The sequence below is a fragment of the Anabas testudineus genome, chromosome 16 (assembly GCF_900324465.2).
Source record: "Anabas testudineus chromosome 16, fAnaTes1.2, whole genome shotgun sequence".
Classification (NCBI taxonomy): domain Eukaryota; kingdom Metazoa; phylum Chordata; class Actinopteri; order Anabantiformes; family Anabantidae; genus Anabas; species Anabas testudineus.
This window is the reverse complement of record NC_046625.1, coordinates 22,512,790-22,539,416: the sequence shown is the minus strand read 5'-3', so window position 1 is coordinate 22,539,416 and position 26,627 is coordinate 22,512,790. Positions and strand designations below refer to the sequence as shown.

Here is a 26,627-nt window from a genome sequence, read left to right as displayed (position 1 = left end):
CCCACTACACAATTTAGTGAAATATTAAGACAAAAGGGATGTTCCTTGGTTTTAAATGCAGTTGTATATGAATCGTTGCTATGAAACTTGCTGACATAATTGCAAAATTAGTCTTATCTCAAAAACAAAACAATAGCCACACAATAAAAGCACAATCTCTGTAATATGATCAGAGTAGCTAGGACTTTTATTTTGATTAAGACTCCAGAGATTGGTGCAAATATACAGTGCATGGTTTTGTTAAAAATACTTAACCTAAGCTGTTTTAATGCAAACAAGTGAAGACAGAAGGAATAAAACCCAGAAACAACACTAATAATAACTAATATTGCATTTCACGTTGGATAGGACCATCAGTTTAGTGAGATGGGAATGCTAGTCAGCACACTCCATATCTTATGGGCATGTCTGATGCAAATTCACCACTTCCCTTCCCTCATGAAGGCTTCATCGTGTTCTGCCACATTGACATTGAAATCACCGTCTCCACTGTGAGCACTGGACAACTACCTTCTTCCTCCCACCACTCCCATATTCATTCATATTCATATGTGCATGCTTCTTATAGAAAAGAGACCTATGAGGATGCACTCCCATCACAGATAATTGGAGTGACCTTCAGGGGGATGTAAGTACACCTTCTGCATCCAACGTCCACTTTTTGACATTCAGGCGTTAAAATATACTGATTACATGCTTTATAACAGATGCTCTCACAACACGGGATTCACTTGATGGTTTTAGGTTGGATTCCCAAATTTTAGAGGAGGCAGGAAGACTTTTGTGCTCAGGGTGTTCCTTCAGCTTTGAACTTTTCAACAGTCATGGAGAAGTGAAAGATGACTCAGGCTACATCCTGGTGTATCAAAAGTAAAACCCTACATACAGTGAGAGTGAGAAGTTGAAAAAAAGGCAAATGTAGACGTGAAGTACACGGGGAGGTCAAATCCAATGAATTTGCACAGCAGAGTGAAGTGCTGCTTGAGATATGTTGACCTCTAAACAAATGCAACCATAAGGACTCTCCAGGAAACGCAATGTCACATTATCCAATTTTATCCACTACTCAGTGTGAATACAAAACGAGCAAAGAAGAGCTGCAGCACGGTGAGCCATGAGGAACATAAAAACTGAAACACATGGTCACGTTCCACATGTGATACTAGGCCAGTACTTCAGCAGCTTACAGTGCCACAGCAGGACTTAGACATTTGGGGGCCTTAAGCAGAATCTAATTCCTCAACCGTCCTATAGAGCACGTGTGCTGGACTAATGATATTGCAGACTCCAGCATCTTGAAGAACAAAGCATATGTAAGCTTCCTGCTGCTCGGACACAACTCCTTTTTTGTATAACACACACAACACAATATAGAGCTCACCAATAAACACATTTCATTATTTAAAGAAAAACCTTAACATTTAGTGCTCTGCCTGTATATATAGGTAGACAGTCTCAGTTTATGGTCTGCCGTCCAACTATGGGTCCCAGTTGTCTTTTTTTGTTTAAACTCAACCAAACCCTGATGTTTCCAGAACGTTAGCAGAGCATTTATGATTGTGATTATTGACAGGTCCACTCCAAGGGCGTCAAATTTTGATGCCTAAATGTACCTTTGGCATCGGTGTGAGACTCTGTTGGACAGGAATGTTTTAGTGAAAGTCATTGATGCTAGACCTGGCCTTGCTGAGGACAAATTAACCATCTTTGTTATCAAAGAAATATGAAAAATATTCCGGGGTGTAATTAGTTTCAGCTGATTTATGTACCTAACACAGTAGCTTTAACATAGATGTTTTACTGGACACTCCAACCACTAGTGTATTGAATTTAATAAGAGTGTGTGTTATTGCTTATGAATTCAAATGTACCCTCTTAAGAGGAAGACAGTATTAGGCATAGTGATGAATATATGATGAATAATGTTGCATTGCAATGCATAGTGCTGGAGGAACACGTTTATTTTCTGTCAGTCTATCAGTTTTCATGCTCTCACATTTTGTGTGAGTGCTAAACAGTGCATGCGTACATTATAGCTGGAGATGGTGCAACTAATGGGGAATGACACTCAAATCATTTTGATATTACAGAGTGAGAAGCAATAATGGACATCTCACACATACAGTTTATAACTGCACAGGGCAATGTGCAGAGGCATGTTCCAGTATTTTAGGTATTTTCAGGTATGATCTCAGCAGTTTTATTCGTGCAGCCGATCCTCATCTTTGAAATGAAGGATAAAATTAAGATGAATGAAACAATCAAGAAATAAATGGGTGAAAAAAAATACTGTCACACTGGAGAACTAACAATGTCTAGACCTCATCAACTTGAAACCCATTCCAGTGATTGATTAGTTCTGTCTGCACTATTCGCTTTGATGGGAAATTCTCAAGTCTGGTGAATCCTCTCTATCACTTTCTTCCTGGGCAAACTGCATAGTGGCTGCTGAGAGGGTAAAAAAAGATGATTGTAGCGAAGCTTTCCTCCCCGGAGACAGTTCTCCTCTGTGCGGTGCCTGTTCCTCCTCTGGGCTGGATGTTTGAAATGACAGCTTACCCGATGGCCACTGACGAGGATGACATACCCTCAGATATCCTTGTGTGGTACCTTAGCTCGTGTTGTTGTGTTGAGGAAGTCTCCTGATGCTGTCACTCATTGTTTCTTTTTGTATTAAGCCTACACTAAAAAGTTATGCTTAATAGATCAAATGTTTATTTAGTGTAATCAAAACCAGGAAATTGATCAAACTCATTTAGAGTCCTCCAAGACAAACACATAATCTAATCTCTTGCCAAGTAGTTACTATTTCCTGGTAGACATGGTGGCTTGAAAGAAGCAAACAAATGATCATATTAAAAATACTGATATGATGTTTGCAGTACGTTGCCTGGGAAAAAACAAGGCAGAACACAATCAGATTTGTGGTCTGGCCAACACCAATGGATATGGTCAGCGGGTAATCATCCATGAGATCCAGGATGGCTGGTTCGATTCCATCCACATGCCTGGTGTCCTTGGAAAAGACACTAAAATCCCATAGCAATGCCTTCATCTATATGTGCAGCTGTACAACAGCTATTTCCCCACAGGGATTAATAAAGTAGTTTAGAAGTTCTAAAATGGGCCTAAAGACAAACAGAAAATTTTTGTTGGTGGTTAATTAATTCTTGTTATTTGTCTATTATTCCTATTTTAGTGCTTAAAATTGTAAAAGCTTTCAACGTTTCAGAGCTCCACTCAAAGTGGCTGGCCTGACCTCACTCTGCCCTACAGCACATTCCATCCCAAAGAGTTTAATTCCAAACTCCAGTGCTAAACTCAGAGCTGCAGACACAGTGACTGTTCCGTCTGTATGTCCTGGTGTGCACGTGTGTGTTCTAGCTCGGAGGATATACATATGTATGCAGTCCATGTCATATTTACTCCCTAAGTCATACACAAGGTGTCTGAATTGGTGTTTGAGAATAGTGTACCCCACTTAGCTCTGTATTTATATTAAATATTAAATCCAATTTAAATACAAAATTACCACATGAAATATTAAGCGAGAGTGTAAATATTTAATGCAAGCCCTTTACCATCGGCCCGGTATTCATTACCATGCAGTGCTGGATTTTAATGGGCAATTCCCCTGGAGACTGTGCGGGTTTCCTTTTTTTCCCTTGGCAGCTGCACCAGGGGACGCTGTTGCTCTGCAGTCCTATGCTGTCACCCAAAAAGAAACACATTTTAAAGAAAGGATGAGGCAAATTGTATACGGACATGTTCTGAGAAAACACGTTTTTGCGCAGTGATTTTACTGTGCTTTATTTTCCTTCAAGTCATAGGTCAGAAGTTGGGAAGTAATTCTATAACTGAGTGATTAGAGAACAGCAATTATGAAAAACTGCATAATACAGCATCACATCTGTAACATATCACCTTCTATAACCAGTGTAAATTTCAGCTGACGAGGGCGAGGACAATATACAAATGACTGAAAATCAGACAATCATTTCACATTGAGCAAATTAAAATCAACGGCAAAATTATTCCAACTTTTGCCAACAGGGGATATGCTTATACTGAGGATTGACAGGGTTTCAAAGTGTCAATTTACAGTAGGGAGAGGGATGAGTGCCTGACAGTTCAAATTAGTTTCTCTCCATGACTGATCCCTTCAACTTACAGCCTAGTTATCTACAGTTTCCCCCCTTTATAGTACAACAGGAACTCCATTTAAACCCTCAGAAGACAGTAGGTAAAAACAACACAATGTTTTTTGATGCTCCAGTGCATTGACTGGAAAAAAGTAAGTCAACAAAAGCACTATACCACTTCTTTTTACTATGCAAGAAACAAGTTTGTAGAGGGAGAGATATAAGAGAGACAGAATGAACTTGAACTGAGAAACGAAAGTGAGGGATGCGAGTTAAAGAAATTAGCTTTATAGAGTGCTGGGGAGAAGGTATAGGGTTAGAGATGCATGGGCACGCAGCTCCTCTGAGGCAAGTCAGGGAAGAACATTAATCATTGGGAGACATCTGTTCATTCTGCTGCTTTACAATTCTGTCAAAGAGCTACGACACCCCTCCCCTCCTCCAACCATCCACTCAGAGGAAACCTGTCCTCCGTTAAGCATGGACAGGCAGAGTGAAACATCAGAGATACTCTCCGCTGTAAGAGCCGCCTTCAATTTGATTTTCATTCAAGCCCATTTAAGATGAACAAAACACAGGGACAGGGAGAGGGGAGTAGTGTGTACATCGAAAAGTGCTATTATCTACATATGGTTGGTTTTCTGTCGCGTGTCATGTAGCAAACAGCAGTGCATGTGCACACGTGTCATTAACTGACACACCTTCACAAACTGTATGTGCCCATGTCCTTTTTGGAATCTTTTTTTTTTGCATGTCTTCGATCGAACCTTGCCAGAATTAATTCACAAAACAGTTCTTCAGTTACTTCTGCTGCACTGCAGTTAATTGTAAAAATGGCCTGAAACTAAAAAGCTTGTTTGACAGACAACATACAATGTGCTGGATGAGTAGTGTCAAACTTATATTCCTTGGCAAATAAACGTATTATGAATCATACATTAAATCAGTGCCACAACTTAACATTTGTACTGTGAACAGTTTCAACATTAACATGTACATATGATTTCTATTTTAGACATTAGGTTATATTTGATTTAAAAATGCACTACTGAAACATCATTTCCAACCAAGTATAACTAGTATAAGAACCATAACTGATAATGGTCACAGTGTAATAATGATGGTTTGGAAATATGCTATCAGCATAGTTCTAATGCGAATTCTAGCCCATTAACCTACGTTGAACATACTGTATATTCATCCTTTCACATATTCCTTTTTGCACATTCCTGTTGTTCAGCAAGTTGCTGTTTGTTGCTGCATTACTGGCAGAGTATCTGCTGATGGCAGAGGTGGAGTTTTCCCCCCTAATGGTTAGCACACGTCGTTTTAAATCAAACTCAGGAACATACGTGTATTATTAAAATGCATTTGCTGTTTCCACCAACAGCAACCTCAGTTATAGCTAAAGTAACCAGCACTGACATCTCAAATATTAGGACTAATTGTGTATGTTTGCAGCAGTTCAGAGCGGAACAGCCTGAACTAGCAGAGATGCCATGCTGGGATTTTGAGTCGTCCTTGGGTAATAAAATTAAGCAGTATCTCTATAATGTTCTCTTGTTTCTATGCGCAGCAAGGATCCTCCTATAAATCTCTCTTATATGCTAAGATTGGTCCTGCTTGTTCACAGGCCCTTTCGAGAGCGCGCTAATATCTTCAGTGGGAGTATCAAATCAAATCCAAATTCAACCTGTGAGCGTACAGCGCTCCAAATGGTGTCCTCCCATTGGCAACCGAGGGGAGCAGAAGATGAATGAGGCCTTTCTGTGGCTTTTGAGGACTGCAGGCATGAGGGTGCTTTGTCATCATAATATTGAAAGTGAGTTTTGCAAAAGTTTGTGCCTTTTGGCCATGGAGGTGTGTGCTGCCTTGTTTCACAACTCATTAGAGGCAACATTTTGATTGACTGCCTGCTATTCAAGCTGATATTGGAGTTCTCCCAGCTTTCTGAGGCTCTGTGGGGCTTGTGTGGAGAGTGCTGGTTGGGCTTTGGAAGTTTTTACGTGAGTGGCACTTTTGACCTTGACTTTAAGAAGAAATTAGTAGTGAACAACATACTTGTACCGGACTCCTCTCCTCATTTATCTCAACAAAGCAGCATGTTGTTCCCTTTGCCCGGCTACACTTTAGCTCTATAGATCGGCTGGGGGCATGAATACATTAAGCAATTATTAACGAAGACTTGTTCTGATATAGATAAAAATACAGGTTAGACTGCAGATGACAATTGCGATTTACACGATACAGTTAACGTACATCTGTCAGCCAATCAAAAGCAAGTATTTTTAGTGGCTGTAGCAGTTTTTGTTTAATGATCACAATGAATAATTAATTCAATAACTGCACATTTTCTCCTTCCCAGTCTAAGCTATTTCAAAAAGTCACTCTGCCATTAATTTGTCGGACCCTGCAGTGCTTATTATTACAACAGTTCTTTACCTTTTTCCTCACTGTTAATTCTAATTAAGGAATGCAAACCATGCCTTAAATAAACATCAAGTGGAAAAGGAATTGTATTTTCTACTGACTAATGCTGATTCAGTTTAAATAGCTATAATTTGCTAATTTACTTTAGATGGACTATTGACTAAGTGTCAGAATTACTATTTCAAACAACTATAAACAATTCTAAATAAGTGAAATTTGATTGTTTTAAGTTAGTGTCACTTCACAAAACAACATTAAATAACACTCACTTCATAAAAATGAGTGAGAAACATACATATTGTTAATAACTGAATGAGTTAACTGATTGTCCTGTCTACTACACATCTGTCAATGAAGTCTTTTATGTCTTTAAAGTAATTATAAAACCATGGTCAATGTTTATGTCTAAAGACATCAAAACATAAATCAGCTCCAGTTGATACTGTAGTTTTATTTCATTGTTCCTGGTGACCAGCGATAGTGAAAGTTCACATTTTATTCACTGTCTCTGGCAGTTATCCAGGATCCATAAAGGTGTAGTTTTAGGCCTGTGGCCAGTGTCCCAGTGGTTAAATATAAATAGCCACATAACCTCAACATGCCTAGTCTGCCAACCCCAACTGAGATCTTCTTGCTTATCATGTCTACTAAAAAAACAAATATATATAGTTGTATGTTTTTTTGTTACTGTTAAAAAATATACAATAATACAAAATATAATGTGTCGTATAATTAGTAATTAGGTGCCCACACTAAAACAGAGAACACTCCAGTGGATTTTACCCACCACTATTTATTTTAAAGACGCATGAGGAAAGGATCTCTTTAACATGTGAGCAGGTGGCAAGACCAAATCAAGAAAGGCCAGTCTGTGATTATGAAAAATTGAGAACTGATCCTTTATCCTTCTGTTTGCCAAGCCTTTTTAAAACTTTCAATGAGGAATTGAAACCCACAGGTGCACTTTGTTATATGTCATGAATGCTCGGTGAATACAGTGTAGAAGTGTGAAATGAATGACAATAAGTTGTAGTTGAAGGCATTTTATTTATTGTCCTTAGAAAATAAGTTCTACAGACAGGCTGTGCAGGGTTACACAAGCGTTCCTGACCAGAGGTGGTAGAAGTACACAAAACCTAAAAAGTGCTTGATCACAACTTTTTTGAATAAATTGCATTTGCTCATACTTTAGTACAGTGCTAAGTACATGCTCTGAACTGAAAGTACAAAGGTGTGAGTACTCCACCACTTTGGTTATGTTTAGTTTAGGTTCAAGTTGGTGCATGTAGGTTTAGGTTGAGTTTAAAAAAGACTTTGTGTGTCAAATGACTGTCTGGTTTAAGCTAGACCACAATCTTTCAAGGATGTTTTTTTATAATTTAGTTCAGGCACCTAACCATAGAATAATTAAAAACATTGTGGTCACTACTGTGGATGTTGTACAACAAAATTGGATGGTAATTCGTGGTAAATGGCAATACGTTTGCAACATTTGCAATTTATGTTACTTGAACGGCCATTATGTCAATAGATAAACAGATTCCAGTTGTAATCCACTTACAATTAAAGTTGTATATGTAATTGCAGTTTAGGTATACAGAAACGTAATTGACCTGAACTTTTTAAAGAATTTGAGGAACAAGTATCAAAAGTGTACCTAAGTGGAGTACTTGAGTAAATGTACACAAACATGTTCGTGACCGATAGAAGCTAATTTAAGAAGTCTGGTACGTGGTCGTTTCTGACTACAAAGAAAAGTAACAGCTGAATACATCAGTCAGGATGGTTTGAGGAATATTTCAAGTCCCATCAGGGCTTTTTGAAGGGTCACTAAGAGAGGGCTAATAAAGTTTCCACAGAGAAGTTTACAATCAGAAGTAGATCACATTTCTCTCAACAGCTGCTGGATGTCGAAGAAATGCAAGAAGATCGGGGCCAATTATGTAGGTCTCTTTCGCCTTATAATGTGCAGACGCATAGATCTGTTCAATGCGTTTATTGTTGTTGTTGTATCTTACCAACACTCTGTCCATGTTACTGTCAGGGTTGCTGCGGTCGTAGTACTTCCTGACTTCATAGGGCAGGTCCTCAGCATGAGGAGCGTGGAGGTTTCCGATGGTAAAGTACTTGTATTGCTTTTTGTCCTTTATGACTGGGAGCAGATGTCTGGGCCCACGGTTCACAAATTCATGAAATCCGTACTCCCCTCTCGTGGGATCGCACAGAGCCACCATGTTGTTGTCCACACAGTTCTGAACGTACCATAACAGCAGCTTGAGGCCGTGGCGAGGAGGTGGTTGACCGAAACCACTGTCCTGCAGCTCCTGCTCTGAGTTAAGGCTTTTCAGATGTTCAGACGAGGCCAGAATGAACAACAACACCAGCGTTAGATGAAACACCTCCATCTCTTTGCTCTATGCTGTGTTGAGGTTACCTATAAAAAAACACCCATTGCAATAAGTTGGTTTTGTTAAAATGTGGTAATGTTGTTAAAGCATAAGTACAATATCCTTTCATAGCGTACCTCTTAGTTGCTAATAAGGAGATAACTTGAAACACCCGTCTAAAAATGTCCTTGTTGTATTCTGACTTTGTGCTGCAGATGAAAGTGTGACTGGCTGGGTCCTGTGCTTGACTTCTCTCTGTCTTGCATGTTAGAGTGGTTAGACTTTTTTTTAAATTTTCTATTTGCAATGAAAGAGGAAGTGATGTGGGGTTTTGCACAGCTGGGGCAGAAAGTGTGGCTTAAATTTAGACAAGTTAAGGCTCAGCTTGAAATAACCATTCACAGCCCAACTGCAAGAGAAGAAGTATCAAACTGCTGCAGGTATCTCAACTTCACTGTATCACTGTGCTTGCGCTGTGATGGGACGATGAGTGCAAAATGAAGGCTTTGGATCGAAGGATTTTGTTGGCCTGAGCATAAAGAGTTACATTTTAACTTCAGCTTCCACTCCTGCGTGTGAATAACACCTGCTTTCATATGAAGTACAGCGTAGTCAAACTGTTACTGAACAACTAGGGGTGACATCATGGTCTTTCTCGACCATATACAACCACTATATGGGCGTCCTGTACCAACACTTAAGTCTCCACTTGCGATAACCATTTGACCTCATGACAACAAAATTAAATAAATACCACATTTTGGTTCAATTTAATGTTAGATATAAAAAAATCCAGGGACATGTCAGACCTGGCATCATGGATAAGCCCCAAAGAGCCAGTGTCTGGTTATATAGGAAACACAGATTTGCATGTGATCACACCATCATCAGATAAAATTGAGATAATAGGTGTGGGTTAGTAGGATTTTACTCCACCTCCTGGCTTTAACAGTGGACTGTGACCATGCAGCACAAGGGTAAAAACTTAGTTCTCTAAACTAACACCATGGCACCTTAGTCCTAAGAGGGAAATGCATAGTATTTTAAGTCTAGAGACCTCTGGTGGGTGGATGGACAATGGCAGAATTGTGAAAATTTAGTTTAGTTAATTTAGTTAATCAGGACAACTGAGTCCCTGAAAAAGGGCAGTCTTAAAAATTATCTTTATCCAAATAAATAAGTCCAGTATTTTGGTTATTAAAGCTGGAAATGATAAATTACTGAAGTGAATTCCATTGCAGCCAACAGTTGGCAGTTCGTGTAGAATATCATTGTTGATGCTCTAAGTACATTTGAAAGGAAAGTCTCATCTGCTATGCTTTCACTACTCAAATATATTTGTTTCTCTGAACTGAAGATCACTGTGGAATTGTCCCTTGATTTGGTGAATTTCTACTAGGAAAGTGATCATTGCCAGAGTGTCGGAAGTTAAGGAACGTTTCTAAAACAGGTCATAACACAGCTAACTGTGTTGTGAGTGACATCACTGATCCATTTCTCAATGAACAGCATCACACAGTGTGTTTCATGACAACTGATGCAGTGCTCTGTGCACTAGCCCAGATCCCACAGCCGGTGAGGCAGTAACGAACTAAGTAGCAACAAGACAGGCCGTGGTGGTCTCACTTTTATCTGGTACGGAGAATGAAAAGATTTGAGATACAAAATGATTTTTTAAATTCAACAATGTTGGCCAATTGTTTTCTGTACTATTTATGGCTGGCAAAGAGTCTTTCAGTGTATTTATATCTATATTTATAATCTAAATCTCCCTCTATGTAGTAGTTTTTCTTGTACTCAGCGCTGTCTGCATTCCCAATGCCATATTAAAAATTAACTATACATGTTGAGACTGCAGACTAGCCTGAAAAAAACCCATTAAAACAGATAAGGTCCTATGTTAACCGGTCAACTACAAGCACCTACTGCTATCCTGCAATTCCAAAACACAGATGACTTACAACTCAGTATTGTGCCTGAATGTATTGTGTTTAGACACATATGGCAGGTGCTACTGTTGCTGTTCTACTAATGTAATGCATATTATTACTGTCAAGCAATGCTTACATGGGTTTTTGTATTCTCTATTTTTAGTCAAACTCTGGGTATTTGGAACCAGTCCCATCTGATGCAACGTACAGTACATGCATCAACTTGAAGTTCTTTGTGTTCTCTCTCTAGTTTTTCTTCTTTTGCTGCTGTCCCACTAATGTGCTGCACAAATCTTGTTTTAAAAACATGATGGCTGACCTTGAACTCCCCAATAGTGGGTGTATTTATTGTATTATTCTTAAGTTATGAACCTAAAAAACACAATATGGTAACTTGTTTATATAAAAATAAAGTTCAAGTTGAGAGACATGACAGGAGCAGGTCTTACAGCATCAACCTTTAAATTAAGTGAACTTTTTAGTTTTTCAGGTTTCTGCATTAATTGGTCACGAAATGAGACGTGATCTTTACCAAAGTCAAGAATTCCAACAAACACAATAACAAACACGAACTTGACCTTTTATGTCTGTATCATCTTTGGCATTAATATCTTCAAGCATTCTCATACTGTAGCTGTAGATTAGACCTACACAACACTACACAGAACTGCTTTGCTATAGAGGGCAAATATAATATGAGTGCTGCAGACAAACACCTTCCCATGCAACAACTTTGCTTTGCTTTCCTGCAACACATTGAAGGTGAAAGCTGCTCATGGTAGTGTTGTCAAACAACTACACTCAGCTAGCGGGTTATCACTTGAAATATGGCTGTAACACAATGCTTAGCTAATCAAAACATTCCTCTACATGATCCCAATGAAGGAATGTCAAGGGACAGTCGGGGAAGCTATCTTGTGTGTGTGAAACTCCTACTTTAAAATCAGTTGGATTCATTTCTGCTGTCATACTCAGAGCCATCACACAGCACCTATTTGTTTGCATTAATATTCACCCCCTTCAGGTCAGTATTTAGAAGATGCACCTTTGGCTGCAACCACAGCATGGAGTCTGTGTCTATAGGTCTCAATTAGCCTTGAACATCTGGACAATGGAATTTTATACCATTCTTCTTTGAAGAACTGCTCAAGCTCTGTCTGGCTGCATGGGCATCGGGTGTGAACAGCTCTTTTCAAGTCCATCCACAAATTCTCTATTGGATTGAGGTCTGGGCTTTGACTCGGTCACTCCAGAACATTCACCTTGTTGTCAGTAAACCATTTCTGCGTGGCTTTCTCTGTATGCTTCGGGTCATTGTCTTGCTGAAAAACAAATCCTCTCCCAAGCTGTAGTTGTCCTCCAGGACTGTCCTATATTTTGTTAATTTCATCTTACCCTCTACCTTAACAAGCCTTCCAGGGCCGGCTGCCATGAAGCATCCCCACAGCATGATGCTGCCACCACCGTGTTTCACAGTGTGGATGGTGTGTTTGTGGTGATGTGCAGTGTTTGGTGTGACCAAAACATAGAGTCTTGTCTGATGGATAAAAAGTATCATTTTGTTCTCATCACACCAAAAAACCCTCTTTCACTGGACCATGGAGTCTTTCACATGCCTATTGGTGAACTCAATTCATGATTTAACATGAGTTTTCTTCAACAGTGGCTTTCTCCTTGCCACTCTCCCATTAAGCTTTGACTGGTAAAGAACTCGGGCAACAAGTTGTTGTATGTACAGTCTCTCCTATCTCAGTTGTGAAGCTTATAACTCCCTCAGAGTAGTCATCTGTGTGTTAGTGGCCTCTCTCACTAGTCTCCTTCTTGCACGGTCACTCAGTTTGTGTGGACGGTCTGATTTAGACATGTGCCATATTCCTATCATTTCTTGATGATGGATTTCACTGAACTCTGGAGGATGTTCAGTGCCTTGGAGATATTTTTGTATCTATTCTACGATATATACTTTTCAATTACCTGTTCTCTGAGTTACTGAAAGTATTCTTTTGTCTTCATGGTGTAATGGTGTTTTTTTTATACTGCAATTACTTGAAACACATTCACTGCAACCAAATATCTGGTCCTTTGTTGGATTAGGTCAGTCATTTTAAAGGGGTGAATAATAATGCAAACACTGATTTCACCTTACATATTTTTATTTAATTGACATTACTTTATAGAAACCTGTTTTCACTTTGACATTAATGAGGCATTTTTCTGATTTTTTTTGTCAAAGTCTCCAACTTTTATTGACCATGACTGATTTATAATGTCAATAAAAGGATTAAACATCCAAGGGGGTGAATACTATTTATAGGCACTGTACAAGATATGTGAAGCTGCTGAAACAGCCAAGTCCCAGATGTAGGCCACAGATGATGAAAAAATCCAGCAAAAGACTTCAGTAAAAGCCAATAAACAAGTAAAAAAAGAAAGGAAAAGCAAAATAAAAACAAAACAAAAGCAGTCAACCGACAGAACAAAAGCACACTCCCCACAGGCATCAGTGTGTAGGAAGTGTGGAAAAGGCCATCATTCAGCTCAGGTTTGCCTTTTTGATGTTCACTACATGTATGTAGAACAAGTGCTAAGAGGTGCCTCCCTCAAAAAGAGAATTTCATTGTAGTGGCTGCTTGGCAGACGTTCTGTAAGTACATCTGTGCTTTTTGTGCTTCCTCAACGAAGCGTTGACATTGACTGAGTCCGACTGGCAGTAAAACCTCCCCTGTAAGCCAGTCTGACACTTCTATTGAGGAGCTGCCAGGCACCCCAGGGCTGTCTGTACCTCATCCCTTTACTGCTGTGTCAGCCGGCACCCACAGCCACTTCTGAAATTACCCTGCACACTGGATTTGCACCACATTTCTCCCCCACCGAATGGACTCCCATTAAATCTGCAGCAACAATAAAGCCCATGTGTTTACTGCACATGATGACACAGCAGTGTTAATACTGAGGGTGTGTGTCACTTCATAGTGCTGTATGTTTGTGCAGGTCTCAGAAATCTTACAGCCACCTGGAAACAAATAAAAACATGCTGAAACTAGCTAAAAGGTAACCAAGCATGATTGATTCCATTTTATCTGTGTACAGCATAAATCACTTAGCAAATATTTTGACATCATATTCATTATACACAGTGCACTAGGGATGATGCTTTCTTGTAGGCCATCCCTGGAGTTGGCCTCACTGTGGTTTCCTCCACCAAAAGCCGATGGAATTTCTGAATTTGCATCATTGCAGAAGACACATTTACACATTAGCACAATTTGTTTAGTAAGGATGATGTTCACAAGTGGATTTTTACTTTTTTGAAGCCTTATGATGAATGCCAGGAGGAAAAAAAAAAAATTAAAACTATAGTTATACAGTTATATATATAAGAATATATATTTACAACAGTCACATGGCTTCAGTGTCAACATCAATGATTTTCCAACCTGTAATTTGATTAAACATACTTACCTCTTCTTCCAAAGCCTTTTCTCTTAGCACAACCTGATCCTGAAGTGTGTATGGCTGCAACAGCTGCTAGTTTCCCATCAGATAATAACCAACCACCATGTAGTCTCATTTAGCGACAAATGTTATTTCTGACATCTTACATAAAACTCATTCAAAAAACCCAGTGACTTTAACAATAGGCACTGGCCAGTATCAGTGTAGTCCCACTGACAGTGTCTATTATTTGACTTACATCATCACTACAACAAACTGGAGCCTTTTTTACACAGAAACGCCACCGTATTGGTGAGAGGGAATGCACCTTAAAACACCTCCATAAAGACAGTGTGCCCGGCACCCCAGCTTTAGCAGTGTGGCTGTTTACTGTGACGTATAACACACATGTTGGATATCATGTTCAAAACATTTCCAGTGAATGAACTGTCATGTGCTTTTGTCAGTTTTACATATTTTAAAAATAATTTGCTCTCAAAACATGGTCAGAACGTGCAACGAGTACAACATGATCTTAAACTATCATGGTCACAAATTCAGTTTCTTTGCTGCAGCATGTAGGGGATAAAGAACTGGAGGAAGGAAGGAAGGAATCATTAGATAATGTTTGATTTGGAGTAAGACTGGGTCTGTCTTACCAAATAACTGACCACCTTCTTCTGCTGCTTTCATCCAGCTACTTGCACATTGTATCAGTGCTTAAACAGAAGAGTCCACAAGGCCTCCTTACGCTGGCTTGGTACGTTTTATACAGCATACATTAGTGCTGTGAAGACTTTTTGAAAATAAGAAGAAAGACAGACGTGATGACGGCCTTCAAGACCTGTGGATACCACAAACGATTCATATATCCACCAGGTTGGTCACACCTAGGAGGGGTTGTCAGAGGTGTGAATATTAGATCTACTCACATCCTTCCCTTCCATTGTTTCAGCTATTAAGCCTATTCATGCCAGGTAAAGGTTCTACATATTTCTCAATGGGACTGAACTTCTTTAAATGGACACAATACGCACACAACTCTGTTGTAACAGAGCAGAGAACATTATCAAAGACTAACTCCACCCAGCTCACAGCTCTACTCAGACACAAACACTGCACCTACAAACTTATACACAGCAGAGCAGACAGTATCATCACACACAGTACCAGCAAATACAGGCACATATCGCATTGGGTAGCCTTCCTCTCTACAGACAGTAGACAGACAATAGTCTGACAGGTCTCTAATGAAAGTTCTTTCTTTCTGGTCATAGATACTAACTACTAATGTTCAGATACTAAACTAACCTAAAGAATGCCATGCTCCATTAGTTCAACTTTTCTCAGCTGTGCAACACAATTGCAAAATAGTTTTACCCATAATTAATTAGCCTTATTAAATGATTAAGTTGAATCAGGAGATTGATGCAGAGGACTGGCAAGTGCTAATAATAGACCTCTATGGAAAAATGTAGATCACTCTTTAAAAATCATCTAATTCACTTTAATTGTTTGTGAAATCGATACAATAGTTTCTGAATTGCATGAAAATAGGTTTTTCTTTGGAAAACAAACAAATGCGCAAGTGATCCCAAACATTTGAGCTGTAGTGTCATATTCTCGATGAGAAGTAGCTGTAAATCATCTGTGATGAGCAAGGTGGTGAAAACAGTAAGAAAACCCTGCTGCTTCATGTATTCAATTCAATTCAATTCAATTTTATTTGTAGAGCGCTTTTTACAATTGACATTGTCACAAAGCAGCTTTACACAACCAAAGAACAGTACATGAACAGTGTATGTGTATGAGTCATAATAATGTGATTGTCCCTGTATTGTTTGTGTATCTGCAGTCCTAGCACTCCGGCCTTTCTTTTTCTGAATGACAAATACAGACTACCACCACCTTCTTCTTTTTCTTTCATTGGAGGTTGGCAACCAGCTTGACCAGCTTATGGAGATTAGCGCCACCTACAGGGCTGGAACAGAACATCGGCAGGAAAGAAAAAAGCTAATAATAATGAAATATTTAAATAACAGTATTGTACAGGTTAATTTGTTTTTCAACAATGCAGCTATTTTATTTTAAACCTTTATTAGTCCCACGGTGGGGAAATTGCTTTGTGGACAGGCTGTCTCTAGGGTTGCCAAGGGTTTGGGGATCAGTGTCTTGTCCAGGAACACTTTGACATGTGGCCAGGAATTGGAGAGAACCGGGAATCAAACTAACAACCCTGGGATTCATAGACAACTGCCCCAAACCAACTGAACCTACTGAACCACAGCCGTTTCTTTCATCCTTGTGTGTTCTGCAGTCTAGCAGTTAGTAGATTGCAATGTACACAATGTCCGGTCAGATGTCTACCTACCTCTACACTGTAAAGTGAGTGATTCAGGACGGTTTGTACTATCCTAAGTCAGGTAATGACTGCTTCCTCTTTTTGGTTCCTACCCATTTTCCTTCTCAAACCAGCTTGTTTCTGAATGTTATGTTCCAGTGTCAATTATGTCCTAATACTCTTGCCATACTTTGCATATTTGCTTTTTTTTTATAATTGCTTTACTTTCAGATTTATTGTCAGTGATTTCCATCTACTCCTACATGGACAGGAACCGAACGAACAAACAGCCAACCCTCTCTTGTACAACTTATATAATATATTGTATATTTCCAATCGAAGATCCAGTCTGCATGGCTTCCCTGACTTAATGCCTGTAAGGCGCTGCCCAGCTATCACATGCAATTATTACATTGTACTAGTTCAACTGTGTAAATGGATAAGCAATCTGTGTATTCTGTTTTTGGATCATTTGATCCATCAGTAAATTTAATGATCTTGTCCTCACCATGCTGCACTATTTTTCATCCTGGTATATACTCAGGCTGGTTTTTTAGTTGTTGCTGCATGCTCAAAGCTACGACTGGTGTTAAGAATAACCGGGGGGAATAGATGAATATGCGACTGCTGACATGTATCACATGTTGCATAGACTCATCATTTTCTTCTTTTACATTCCCTACACATCCAAAAATGTTGAATTGTGTTTCATTATGATCCCACCATTTTTGGAAAAATGTTTTTTTGCTGAGTGGGAGTCTTTTATGCCCTCTGTAAGTTGACCCAGTATGTGAACATAAGCTGCACTCTTCTCATGCTTAATGGCCTTAATGGCATCTCCTCCATTTCTACTTGGTCTACTTGAATAGGAACCACTGGAGATGTTTTAAAAGCTCAGCTACATAGTCTTAGTACCTGAGTCTGCTCCACGTCACATTTCCTTAGGTTGCTCTCCGTGGCTGACATATAGACTATGCATCTACATTCTACATTCCATCTATTGATAGCTTGAAAACCCCACTGGTTTTCCCACTGCTCTACAATCGCAATTGCAGTCTGCATTTTCTTTCACATATATCCAAGGTTCCTTTCTCTTATCCACAAGGCCCCGTCATCAGCATATAGTGATTTCCTTAAGAGAGGCTGTTGACATGGGTTGTAATAATTATTTCCACTTCATCACTTCCTGACCAGATCTTAACTTTTATTGATTCATGTTCTTTTCCTCATGCCATTATATATAAATGTAGCCACTCCACCACCCTTTCCACTTTCCCTATCACTTCTTACTGCTGTGTGTCCATGTATTATGAAATCCCACTATGGCTCAAGCCATAGTTTCTTCTATGGATATCATTAATGATCAATTCTGCAAGAATGCACTTGCGCATTTAATTCCTCCTACCAACTTCTTTGTCGTGGTTAGTTGAATTTTGTTCCACTTACCAAAAGATTCTTCTTGGGTCAATATTAAAATTACTTTATGTTCCACATTTCTCCCTTTTGTTGCCCCGGAATCTTGCTCATTATCTGTTTGGTCTAAATCAGTTTTTTCTTTGTGTTAGCCCTCTTCACCGTATTCTAATCTTCATCTTTCCTGCTACCTACTTCTATTCTTCCTATCACACTTCCTGATCTGTCTCTTCCCTCTGCCATCTCCTGTCCATTCAAAGCCGGTCGTCTTACAACCACCCTAGTGACCCTAACCACCAACCACCACCACCTGCTGGTATATAGAGTTACTCTATTTCCTAGTACCACTTTGTGGCCCAGACAAGAGGGCCCTAGTTTTTTGATGTCAGCTTGTTGTGTCATGGCCATCAATAAGATAGAAAATCTCATGTTTTAGAGAGCTACTCCATAACCAGTGTCAAGGTATTCAGTAGGTTACCAGGACACCCAATGTTAGGCTCAGTGGAGCCAGATAACAGCAAGTGAGTCAGACTAAGTTGAACTTGTTTCATTTGAGAGATTAATGATAATATCACAGCAGAGAAAATGGCAATTTAATACGTTATTTTTGTGTTGCTGACTTTGTTTGATACAGCTCCACATGTACATCTACAGGACTGCATCTCACATAGATGCAGCATTTCTGATGATGCACAACTAACACTCCAAATCAACACAGGATTCAGATGCCTGAACTACAATGCATCACAATTTGTTCTAATAACCTGGTGGCAAAAACAATGTAGTGACTTGTATTTTGGAGGACAGTCTCCACATTTCCATCCCAGTCTGCCAGGAGGATGCAATTCCCTCACAAAATTCAGAACGGAGCAGAGGCCAGTGTAATATATTAGGTCAAGTAAAACAGATGCCACATTTCTGTGAATGGTGGCTATTGATTAAATTTCCACCAAAATGTGTTTTGTGTTCACCTGCCTTCATGGTCTCATCTGATAAAATCTTTGTTTACACCTTGTTACTTGAAAATGCATCAGTCTGTGGGTTGTACTCAGCCACTGTAGAAAAATAGGCTGGTGCTGTCAAGGCAGCAGTGTGATTGTGGTACATAGTTATAACATATAGTTATTGCTCAGCACTCAAAATTTTGTATTTATGAGAAAGAATGTAGTTTTTGTGCATTATAAAGTCATTAAATAATCACCAAATATGGTACTGAGCAAAAGTCTTAAGGCACCGTTTCTCGTGATGAGCTTCAAGAGGTAGTCACCTGAAATGGTTTTCACTTCACAGGTGTGCCCTGTCAGGTTTAATAAGTGGGATTTCTTGCCTTATAAATGGGGTTGGGACCATCAGTTGTGTTGTGCAGAAGTCAGGTGGATAAACAGCTGATAGTCCTACTGAATAGACTGTTAGAATTTGTACTATGGCAAGAAAAAAGCAGCTAAGTAAAGAAAAACGAGTGGCCATCATTACTTTAAGAAATGAAGGTCAGTCAGTTCCGAAAAACTGGGAAAACTTTGAAAGTGCAGTCACAAAAACCATCAAGCTAACCAAACTGCTAAGGACGGGCAACAAGCAGAAGAGACTTGTTTGGGCGAAAGAACACAAGGAATGGACATTAGACCAGTGGAAATCTGTGCTTTGGTCTGATGAGTCCAAATTTGAGATCTTTGGTTCCAACCACCGTGTCTTTGTGCGATGCAGAAAAGGTGAACGGATGGACTCTACATGTCTGGTTCCCACCGTGAAGCATGGAGGAGGAGGTGTGATGGTGTGGGGGTGCTTTGCTGGTGACACTGTTGGGGATTTATTCAAAATTGAAGGCATACTGAACCAGCATGGCTACCACAGCATCTTGCAGCGGCATGCTATTCCATCTGGTTTGCATTTAGTTGGACCATCATTTAATTTTAACAGGACAATGACCTCAAACACACCTCCAGGCTGTGTAAGGGCTATTTGACCAAGAAGGAGAGAGATGGGGTGCTGCGCGAGATGACCTGGCCTCCACAGTCACCGGACCTGAACCCAAACGAGATGGTTTGGGGTGAGCTGGACCGCAGAGTGAAGGCAAAAGGGCCAACAAGTGCTAAGCATCTCTGGGAACTCCTTCAAGAATGTTGGAAAGCCATTTCAGGTGACTACCTCTTGAAGCTCATCAAGAGAATGCCAAGAGTGTGCAAAGCAGTAATCAGAGCAAAAGGTGGCTACTTTGAAGAACCTAGAATATGACATATTTTTTTAGTTGTTTCACCATTTTTTGTTATGTATACAATTCCACATGTGTTAATTCATAGTTTTGATGCCTTCAGTGTGAATCTACAATTTTCATAGTCATGAAAATAAAGGAAACTCTTTGAATGAGAAGGTGTGTCCAAACTTTTGGTCTGTACTGTATATATATATATATATATACAGTCGCAAGAAAAAGTATATGAATCTTTTAAATTTTTCACAGTTTTGTGCATTAATTTACTAATAAAGTCTTTTTATTTTTGGCACATTATATTTGTTAATACTCTTGACTTAGATAAAGATCAGATCACATTTTCTGATAAATTAATGCAGAAAACCATGAAATTCTAAGGAAAATTAGGGAAAAAATGCTTCTCTGGGTTAACGTGACAAATACTGGATGTGTCCTGTGTGGAGGCGATGACATGACATGCTTCTTAGTCCAGCAAGGACCTGGCTCAGCATTTGGCTACGATTGGATTCTAAGTTGATCCTTTCGTAGTCTGAAGAAGCTTGATCGGGAATGGTCTTTGTGGAAGGAGAGCAGTTAAGAAACCACTTTTTATGGAGAACTAAATATGACCATCATTGCATTGCATTGCTAAAGACAAAATCTAATGGTGGCCTGATACCTTTGCACAATCCTGCATGTTGTGAACTTAATTACCACTGGAAATTCTATATATCTGAAGCACAATCATAGTTTTCCTTTCGGCATACATGTACCTTGTAGAGAAGTAGTTTACATAGTTGATAGCTGATGCCAGTCCTATTTCATGCAATTTAACTGCACATGCACATCACCAGCGGGTGCTGCCCTCCATCTGTCTGGATGATTAGCTGTGCATTAACTAGGCAATTTATGTATGAGGGCACTTATTATGACCTGAGCCTCTTACCACAGATTGCCGTGCCACATCTCATTTATTGTGAGCGGCTGGCAGAGTCCCCTCAGAGCAGCCATTCCATAGGCAGAGAAAACAGTTCTCAAACACAACGATTCAATCTCTCAAACAAATAAAGCTATAATGAAGAGTGTTAGAGGGAAAAAAGGAAGGCAGTAGAAACAATAAGTGACATTTGCTCCTGTAACCTCTTTCCATCTGCCGAGTATATGAAGGCATAATGAAAAATACAATTTCAATTTAAGATCCATTTCTCATTTCATCATGGGTGTTGTGTCAGATGTGGGAAATTAAGTTACAGCAACAAAAACATTCTGTTGGACAGAGGTTTTAAGTCAGACAAATATGCCTAATAAAAACAAGAATTAAAAAAATGTCACAGATTTTTTAGGTTCTCAAATGTTCAAGACATTCAGATTATGTTAAGCACAAGCTAAACATGTTGCAAATGTTTATATAAAAGAAAACTTTAAAACATGAAATACGGTACAACATGACACGGCTCTTTATTTGTGACGTAGGCATGAATTGTTACCCATGTGATTTAAGCAGTGCCTCAGATCTTAGAATTAGAGAATTAGCATTGTTTATGAATGTAATTCATAAGAAATAACACACTCACTTGTGAGTTCAAGACACTTTTGGGCACTTGTGGGATTTGCTGCTGTATCTGTGACCTTGTCTGTCCCTCTAGACTTTATTGTACTGTATCTCATTTCATACCACTTAACAGGGCTTTGGACAGACATAATTCAAAAACTGTACCCCTTGAGTTTAAGTCTGCCTTTAGTATGGCCCCAAACATTTATGACTGTTTAAGTTTATTCCTGAACAGTTTTGTTTCTGGTCTATTTAAGAACCTTTAACCTGTCAAATGTATAGTATCGGAGATGTTTGTGTGTATTGGAAGTGTGCAAGTGTGTGGGTCTGTTATTCTGGCTCAGTAAGTGATGGAGAAGTATCTGGCTGGAGGGCTGCCAGCTCTGTCAATGCTGTAGCTAAAACCAATGTGAAGAAAATGAGAGCAGATGCTGATTGGACTGAGCGGACCCTGGCCATAAAAGGAGAAATGAAGACTAATGGGCAAATGATTGGCCGCGGAGATGGGAAACAAATGAGACGCTGCAGTGGAGGGTGGCGGCTAGAACAGTGACTAATAACAACTCCATCCCACAATCAGGACTTGTACCTACTGAGAGGATGATTATGGTTTTGGTCTGGGCCACAAAGGAGACTAAACAAATGCACACCAGAGTCATTGTGTCAATAACATATAGAAATAAAAGAACTAAGAAACCCCTAAAAGAAGAGCATTGTGTAGAAAACAAACAATTTACCTACACTCAAACAATAGACTCGTGAGCTGGTGGAAAGGGACAACAGGGACAAGCGGTACTGACAGATGACACAGTAGCAAATGGTTTAACCAAAGTCCCTAAATACAGACTGGTGAAGTGGAGGCACGATGCTAATGATGATGGGAAACAGCTGCGATAACCTGGTCAGCACTTCGAAAAGAGATGACACACACGGGGAAAGACAAAAAGAGAGAATGAAGTGTCAAAACATGGGGACAACTGTTAAAAGGGACCAAAAAACAAAACAAAAACTAAACTCAACTTGTAACACTAACTCAGCATTTCCACTTAAACTGTAAATCTGAGTCAACACGTGGGACATAACATTTGTTCCTGTAAGACAAAACAAATTTAAATTTAAATGAAAAGCTTTAGAGCTTTCTATCAAGAAACTGTTCATATATGCCTCTTACTAATGATTAAATCTATCCTTCAGATTTAAACATGGTGTCATGGTTTCCAGCTCAGCTTCCAGTGACCATAACTTGCTCTCTGTCTGTGCCTCCCCCGCTCTGATCAGTCTCACCTGTGCTCTACCCTTCTTATGCAGGGACTGCAGTGCTCCCCTCTCTGCCAGATTGTGGTGTTTCGTCCCTAACGTCACGCTCCAGCCTTTTGACCTCAGGCCCTTATGTCAGATCTGTTAACCTGACGTCAGACCTGCCCTGTCTGGATTGGGGATGTGTTGGGTAGTGGATTTTAGATCCTAGATTTAACTTCAAACCTGGATTGTGGATATTGGACTGCGTTATTGTGAATCTGACTGTGTATGGAGTCAGATCTAACCTAGCCTGTCAGAGTCTGAGTGTGTGGTGGCCATGCCTGATAAGCTTCTTGTATTTCAGATTCAAAGCTTTATTGTCCTTCATTTAAGGGACAAACTAAATTGGCAGTGACTTGCTACAGTATGTACAGAAGAGACAGAATAGAAGAAAAAAATAAAATAACATTGTGCTTGTGCTTTGGTAACTATGACAAATGAACCAATACTGTGCAAGATAAAAGTAACATAAAAGTATTTACAAAAATATGTAGTAGGAGATGAGGTCCCACATTGCACCTTTCGTATTGTTATTGCACATCGTCTTTCAATGTAACAGGAATATTGCACATAATAATCTATAATGAGTTCAGGATTCTGATGGCCTGTAGAATGAAACTGTGTCTGGACCTGGCTGTTCTGCTCTTCAGACTGCAGTACCTCCTACTGAAGGCCAGCACAGAGAGCAGTCCTGGATGTGGGTGTGAGCAGTCTCTGATGATGCTGTTGGCACGAGACAGGCAGTGTTTGTGTCTGATCTCCTGGATCTATTCCACTCAGCAGCTTTGTAGCTCCTGCACTAGACAACGATGCAGTTTGTCAAAATGCTCTTTATGGTGCTTCTGTAAGTGTTAAGGATGGGAACTTTTCTAGTATGACCATCATGCATCTGTCGTGCTAGACTTGACTATGACACTGCATGAAACTACTGATGTCATCTTCAACACATCACACACAGCAACAATGCTGTTCTTGACAAATTTAGTTTCAGAGGATGCTTAAGGCAGCAAAACAAGAGCCGTTGCTTGTAAGTACCTGTTCTATCTATCTCCAGTTCAAATGGCACAAAAAAGCCATTGCATAGATACACACTCCCCTAGTACAAAGTATTGGAACAGTGAGACCAATTCCTTTTGCTGTAGACTGCAAACATTTGGGTTTGACATCAAAAGAATGAATGATGTCTTACAGCTGGAAATAAACTCTGAAATGTTGATCTCTTGTCTCATATTAACCTTTGGATGTTTTCAGTCTACAGCAGAAGTAAAGGAATTGGCCTGGTTGTTCCAATATTTTGGAGGGGAGTGACTAGTTAAGTTAGATTTGTGTTTGATTTATCGTTGGCATGTTTGATTAAAAGTGCAGTAAAAACAACCCAGTGATCGCTGCTTAGACCAGCACGGGCACAGACCCATGATTACCATTTCAAGAACAAACATCATAACACATATTTTGTTGTCATGTTGCAGTACACAGCAATCTGTCACTGCAGACATTTAACTTTTCCTTTCACACCTTTCCAGACACTTCCTGCTTACTAAAAGCACAGAGATAGGGCAGAGAACAGACAGTCCTGGCAGAACTCTGTTTCATTTCTAGCTATTTCATTCAATGTACCCCGGCCCTGCCTCTCAAAGAGAGCTGTCTGAATGTGCAAGCCTTGTAATGCTCTCTGATTAATTAGCTGGGCTTTTCCAGCACTTTGGCCTGATAGCAGCAGTGGGAGCTCAGTAATGGCAATGTCATTTCCATGCTGCTTTAAGTGGGACTTTATTATAGGAATTAAAATGACTGGTACAGCTATAAAAGGGGCTGAGTGAGGGGAGTGGCATTCTGCTCTTATTTCTCTGCTTTACATAGATTAGGGCTGGAGGACATTAGTTCTCCTGCTGTCAATGGAAACGTCTTCTGAACCAAGAGTAGACACACACAGTTGATCTGTAGTAAATAATAACGTGAGAGTGCTCTGAAAGTGCCAATTGACTGCACTGAGTAACTTTTTATTAGAGGGAATGAGAGGATAACTGACTCGTACAATGGCTATACAGTCTTTTCTGCAGTAGCATATCATTTTAAATAATAATGGTGAGTTGAACATTTCAGGCAGAGCTGTGGAAAGGTTTGTTGTCTCCACAAATAAGATCGATGTAATATTTTCTTATCGAGGTCATACAGTCATGTGGGTATTAATATACTTAATGTTGTACCATAGAGAACCAACAAAGAGGTCATTAGTTGCTGGGTGGAGCTAAATGAAGACAGCAGCATCAGAACATAACAGCGTTAAAGACTATTTGGGTACGTACGACTGTAATCTATAATCGATAAGGCTATAAGACTATTATTAATATGTAATGAGTATCTTTACACAGCACACTTTTAAGAAGCAGTTGCTGCCAGTATTAAAGTAGTAAAGATGTGTTTAAACTCATTTGATATTTAGAGATGGTGTAATAGAGAGAGGCCTACAGTAACTACAGCTTTACCATGGACGGCGTGTTGTCTACTCAGTGGTCAGCTGCATGCTGCTTCTTTGAAATCTCTGATCGATGGTGGAAACAGTTTTTTAGTATAAACAGTCCAACCTTTGAAACTCTTATCTAGTTTTTAGGTGTGTGCAGGCTTCAAAGGCAGTTTTTTGTGCCATAACAACAAGCGTCCACACCAGGTGGTTTAAAATGGTTTTAACATTTACCTCTCTTCACATTCAAATAAAGAGAAATGAGAAAACAGGGTAATAGAGCGTTATAGGGTTGATGCCAACCCAGAAAGAACTCTTGACAAAAAGCCTATGTGATTTTTCTATTGGCTTCAAGGTAATTGGAGAATTTAAGCATTTTAGGACATAAACACACACACAAACATTCTCAGTGTAGTAGTTTAAAATAAACTTTTTAAATATTTGGTATTGCCTGTCGTCTTCATTTATAAACTGCAACTGCAAATAAGATAAACTTTAATAATCCCCAAAGGGAAATTCAGGTATGGTATGAGATAAGATATGAGAATGTGTAAATTTTCATTGTGAACATTAGTGAAATGAAGCGTGCTTGAGGCTACCTAACCCTTGTGTAGTTAAGTAACCTCAACTTAACCACACAAGGCACATTTACATTGCATCAGAACATAATAATAATAATAATCCTTCCAGTCTCTCCAAAACATAATTATAGAACTTAATCTTTAGCACACAGTATTGGTTCTGGAGGAACTTACATTACAATTCAACTTTTTCAGATTCGAAATATTGTGAATTACAGTTTAAGCAGCCTCTTCTGTTTCGTGTGACTGACTTTAATTATTGTCATACCAACATTTGACCATTTGACAGATTAACCAGCCTATGGAGCTCTGATAATGACAAGATGGAAGCATTAAAATCACAACCTACAGGCCTGGACTTGAATTTCCAGAGAGAAATTCTTTTTGCCTCACCATCCATGCAGTCAAATAGGAGTTCTCATTTCATGGATGCAGATGAAATAACAGCCAATGCAGTCACCTCCACA

General features: G+C 39.4%; 1 protein-coding gene across 1 annotated transcript; it reads right to left on the bottom strand.

The window, feature by feature from the left end:
* Positions 1–8,403: 8,403 nt before the first annotated feature.
* Positions 8,404–9,211, bottom strand: si:ch211-198c19.1. The gene is made up of 2 exons (XM_033326371.1): positions 9,097–9,211; positions 8,404–9,006 (listed from the first exon to the last, which is right to left on the bottom strand). The coding sequence occupies exon 2, from the start codon at positions 8,975–8,977 to the stop codon at positions 8,444–8,446; it is 534 nt and encodes a 177-aa protein (XP_033182262.1). The 5' UTR covers positions 8,978–9,006; positions 9,097–9,211; the 3' UTR covers positions 8,404–8,443.
* Positions 9,212–26,627: the final 17,416 nt, after the last annotated feature.